This window comes from Lathyrus oleraceus, chromosome 5 (assembly GCF_024323335.1).
Source record: "Lathyrus oleraceus cultivar Zhongwan6 chromosome 5, CAAS_Psat_ZW6_1.0, whole genome shotgun sequence".
NCBI lineage: Eukaryota > Viridiplantae > Streptophyta > Magnoliopsida > Fabales > Fabaceae > Lathyrus > Lathyrus oleraceus.
The window spans coordinates 600,370,771-600,375,401 of NC_066583.1; the positions used below are offsets into that span (position 1 = coordinate 600,370,771).

General features: G+C 32.0%; 1 protein-coding gene across 1 annotated transcript; it reads left to right on the forward strand.

Annotated features, from left to right (window-relative positions):
• Positions 1 to 903: 903 nt before the first annotated feature.
• LOC127086876 (uncharacterized) lies at positions 904 to 4,146 on the forward strand. The gene is made up of 4 exons (XM_051027694.1): positions 904 to 2,847; positions 3,042 to 3,278; positions 3,592 to 3,711; positions 3,804 to 4,146. Exons 1-4 carry the CDS (start codon positions 1,741 to 1,743, stop codon positions 3,867 to 3,869), a joined length of 1,530 nt encoding a protein of 509 aa, XP_050883651.1. The 5' UTR covers positions 904 to 1,740; the 3' UTR covers positions 3,870 to 4,146.
• Positions 4,147 to 4,631: the final 485 nt, after the last annotated feature.

A 4,631-nucleotide genomic window follows, 5' to 3' on the forward strand; every position in this document is an offset into this window, starting at 1 on the left:
CACACTTAAGCGTGAGATTAACTCCGTTATTTTCGAATATAAATTAATTATTAATTTTATTTTTTTATTATATTTTTAAATATTTATTATCATCTTTTTTCTAATATTAAATTTTTTTAATATAATTAAATAAAGAATAATATTATAAATTTACTTACAATACCTCTTTTTTTACATGTGAAAAATCCAAAAAAAATTGAAAAAAAAAACACATCTATATATATATATATATATATATATATATATATAATTATTATACACTATCAATGTAAAAAGATTTATACTGTCGATTCATCACCGTAATCTGTTTGCATTACTTTATGAATTTTCAAAATAAAAATCAAACTTATTTTAATATCTAAGATTAACTGACGGTGTAAAATCATTTTACATTGTCAATGTATTTCAATTAAATTATATATATATATATATATATATATATATATATATATATATATATATATATATATATATATATATATAATTAATATATTAAAATAAAGATTAAATATTTATAATAAAAATCTAATAATTGTGATTAACTTAGAATGTAATATAGTTCATACTCTAAGTTGTAAGTAAATTTATTAAAAATATTATATACAATCGGGAATAAATAAAATAACTAAAAAATTTAAAAATAATATTTCCAACACAAATTATATTATTTCTCTGAGAGTTTGTAAATCATCAGAATTTTCAGCCTTAATGGTGACACCTGTAAGTGTAAATAAGTGAAAAGTTGTGAGTTCCAACTTCCAACTTCCAACCTACACTCTAAAATCAAATGTTCATGAGTTATTAACCAAAAAGCACAAACTTCATTTTATATAGCATTTATGCAATAAAGAATAATGATAGAGTACACAAAATTAGAAACAAAACCCGAAAGGAATTAACAGAGAAAATTCGAATATACTATCCTTAGTTCTTGCCCTTTCCTTATCCTAAAAACCTACTACGCCATATAGTAACTTCAACTCCAATCACCGTTCATCATAGATAACCAACGGTCACCAACTAATTCCCATACTCCTCACGCACACCCCGTTTGAAGAAAAAAACACTCCATAAATACATAAAAAAATCTGCAACTAATTGAAGTTAAAATAACTAAAAACCTCTCTCAAATTTCCGATAATCACTTTCTTTTTTCCTCTCTCTAAATTTCCCTCTCAATTTTCCCCCACTTTCTCGTTCTTGCTCGCACCTTCAACAAACCCTAGCGCTTTTCTTCCCCACCGGCGACACACGGAGATGTCAATGGAAGATTTGCGCTCGTTCGAAATTCTTTCCATGCTTCTTTCCGCGTTTTTTCGTTACAGCAGATCTCCTCGAATACCGAAGAATTCTATACACAATACGCAAACAAAAGCTAGTTTCACGCCTGCGTGTTAAGGTTTCTTCTTCAAATTTTTCTATTCTCACCTTTTCCTTTAATTTCTATTCTCGATATCGGAAACAAAAAAAGTAAGATCGTTGACTAACGATTTTCTGCATTTGTCAAATATTTGTTGTTAGTTTGAATCTGAAAGGTAATCGTTGTTAAACCAAGGTTTGAGTCTGAGAAATTTTTCTGCTATGGTATTTGAAGTTCTAGGGTTTGAAATCGTGATTTGGAATTAGGTTATTGATTTTGAAATTTCGGAGGAAAATATTGTTCTATTTGTGTATTTCTTGGCTCTTGAAGTCTGTGTGGTGTTGGATTTTGCATTTAGTATTTTTGGCTGAAAAATTCAAATGGGTGGGAAGTTAGAATTGGGGCTTACAAAGAATGGTACTCTCCATCCGAGAGAGAAAGAGGCTAGGATTATACTTAGTCATATTAGAGCTCAAGGTCATCCCTACATTGAGCTACGTGAAAATGGAAAGAAATTCATATATTTCTGCGTTTTATGTCTTGCTCCGTGTTACAGTGATAGTGTTGTGTATGATCACTTGAAAGGTAAGCTTCATAGGAAGAGATTGGATTCTGCTAGAGATACTATGTTGAAACGGAATCCGTGGCCTTTTAGTGATGGGCTTATATTTTTTTATGCTTCAACTGAGAATGAGAAAAAGACGGAGAATGCAAATGTCATCCAAAATAGATTGTTGAAGATGACTGAAAGTGAGAATCACAATAGTCTTGCTATTGTGCCGTTTGGTGTAGAGGCTCAGTCAGATGCTCAACCGATTGCGACAGATGATACAATATCTGATGGTTCTGTGTTGGTGATTCCTCGTTTGAAGATTGCAACTGAAGCTATTGATGTACATGTTAGGAAAGTTGGCTTGGGGAAGATTTCTGCCAGGTTTGTTGAGAAGTATGGCTCTTTAAATGGGAGTGAAATTAGAAGAATATGGTGTGAATGGTTAGGTAAAGAGGATAGTCAAGAAGATGATGTTGAGGTTCAAGAGCATGATTTTGCTGTTGTAGTTTTCCCTTACAGTTATGATTTGGGCCGGGACAAAGTACTTGAGGATACTAAGCCATTACTTCCATCTGCCTCTATGGTAGAACTGGAAAATGGAAGGGAAATTGGTCGAAAGAGAAAAGCACCATTGTCCGATCCTGAAGATGTTAGTGAATTCTTCCGTAAGCATTATGCTTCTTCTGCGGAAGAGTCTCCACCTTTGAGGAATGCCCCCTCAACATCAGCACTTGATCAATCCAACAGTCAGCTTCTTCGCACCAAATTTGTTTCAAACAGGGCTACTAGGAAGGCAATGAGACGGCGAGAACGCTTAGCAGCAGAGAAAGTATGCAACATCTGTCAACAAAACATGATTCCTGGTAAAGATGTAGCAACATTTTTTAATTTGAGGACGGGAAGAGTAGCTTGCTGCAGCCGGAATCCAACTGGGGTAAAATCATTTCATTAATGCTCTGATCTTGTTTTGCTATATATTTGTTAGTAATAAATCAAGCATGTGTAGAAACTTAACATATTAAAAGTTGAAACTGCATTTTATTCACAATACATCTATTTAACTTTGGAAAAGAGTTAGATTCAATTTTCAATAATCAAAACAGGAGTTATATTTGGTTTTATACGCAGGCGTTTCATGTGTTTCATACGGCCTGCGTCATACACTGGATACTCCTGTGTGAATATGAAATAATCACAAATCGCATAGTTAATCAAAATGGTAGTCAAGAAGGGAAGATAAAGACTGTATCAGGCAGTGGTAAAGAAGACAGGGATATCAAACATGTTTTCTGTCCAGAGTGTCAAGGTGCTGGTGTGATCATCGCAGATGAGTTGGAGCATCCAAAATTTTGTTCTCTGTCCCAGGTTTGTTTATTATGTGGATAATCCTCTCCTAATCCTTCATCTTAGATAACCTCTCTTCCCTGTTGTCCCGTGTTAAATTTTTGGGTAATGCTAACTTGTGCCCCAAGGGGCACAAGTTAAGAGATTTATATAGTAAAAAAATCTTGAAAATTGTGTGATAAATTTAATACATGTGTATAATTAATGATTTTATTGTTTATTTCAATACAAATATTCTATTTATGAGTTTTTTAACTTATGCCCCCAAGGGGTTGGGGCATAAGTTAAGTCTTACCTTAAATTTTTTTATTTTGAATTAATAATCTTTGTGCAGATGTTTAGATTGAAATTAAAGATAATTCTACAACGCAAAGAATGGATTAAAAATTCTGAAGATTTGCCGAATTGCTCAATTGGGTTTGATTTCCCTATGGAATATGAAGAGATAGCTGAGGTATTTTACCGGTCTACATTAATTTCCATCTAAACTTAGATGCTAAAGAGTGTTTGATCTTCTAACATATATTGCGATGGCTTTGGTTACAGGAGAAAGTGGAGCCATTAAAATTGTTGCAATTCTATCGTGCAGATGATGAGCGTGTGGTGAATTAGAATTGTGTGAATGTTACATATAGTTTGTAGACTGCTGTATATCTGAGTACATACATTTTAAAGAACTAAGTGTAGCTTTTAAGGTAAATGTAGATTGAAAAAGACGAGTTATATAACCTCGTAGACAGTCTCCAGATTTAACATTGTGTATGTACATGTTCTTACTACAAATGTGTACATGGTAAAGGAATATCAAATATCGTTCTAGAGTTGTATTCTTATTTCTGCTCTGTTTATGGAGTTAACTATTGTTATGAGCAGGCATGAATTTGTATTACCGTTCATAATCGTTAAGATCCTAGGATCAATATTATGTCATAAACAATGTTCTCGGACTTGATCAATTTATACCATAAACGCGTGTTTTACTTTGTTGAATAGAATTTATTTCTAAATTTGATTAAAGGCAAGTCGCTGGTTATTCAATATGAAACTAGCAGTGCCTAGAAAAATAAGCTAGACTAAAATAAAGTATTTTCTTTATATATTGTTATAGATAATAGACGTCGTTTATATAAAAATTCAAAGTTTGATAATTGTGATAAAATTTCTTAATTCAAACTTCAAGCTATTTTTTAGATAAAAGTTACATAAAACGATAGCCAATCTATCTTTAAGTGGAAATCTTTATGTGAAAGTGTTGAAAGTAAAGCATAAATTATGAGTTGTTGAGTCATAATTTTCTTACACCGATTTCTATGACAAGCTTTAAGTTCAACTAATGCATCCTGTATGTTTTTTTACTACCACACTTAGATTTTG

Excerpts from the sequence above, each read along its gene's own strand:
- LOC127086876 (XM_051027694.1), top strand. The coding sequence starts at position 1,741 with ATGGGTGGGAAGTTAGAATTGGGGCTTACAAAGAATGGTACTCTCCAT. Across the intron at positions 2,848-3,041 it reads GCAGCCGGAATCCAACTGGG|GCGTTTCATGTGTTTCATAC; the intron begins GTAAAATCATTT and ends TTTTATACGCAG. Across the intron at positions 3,712-3,803 it reads AATATGAAGAGATAGCTGAG|GAGAAAGTGGAGCCATTAAA; the intron begins GTATTTTACCGG and ends CTTTGGTTACAG.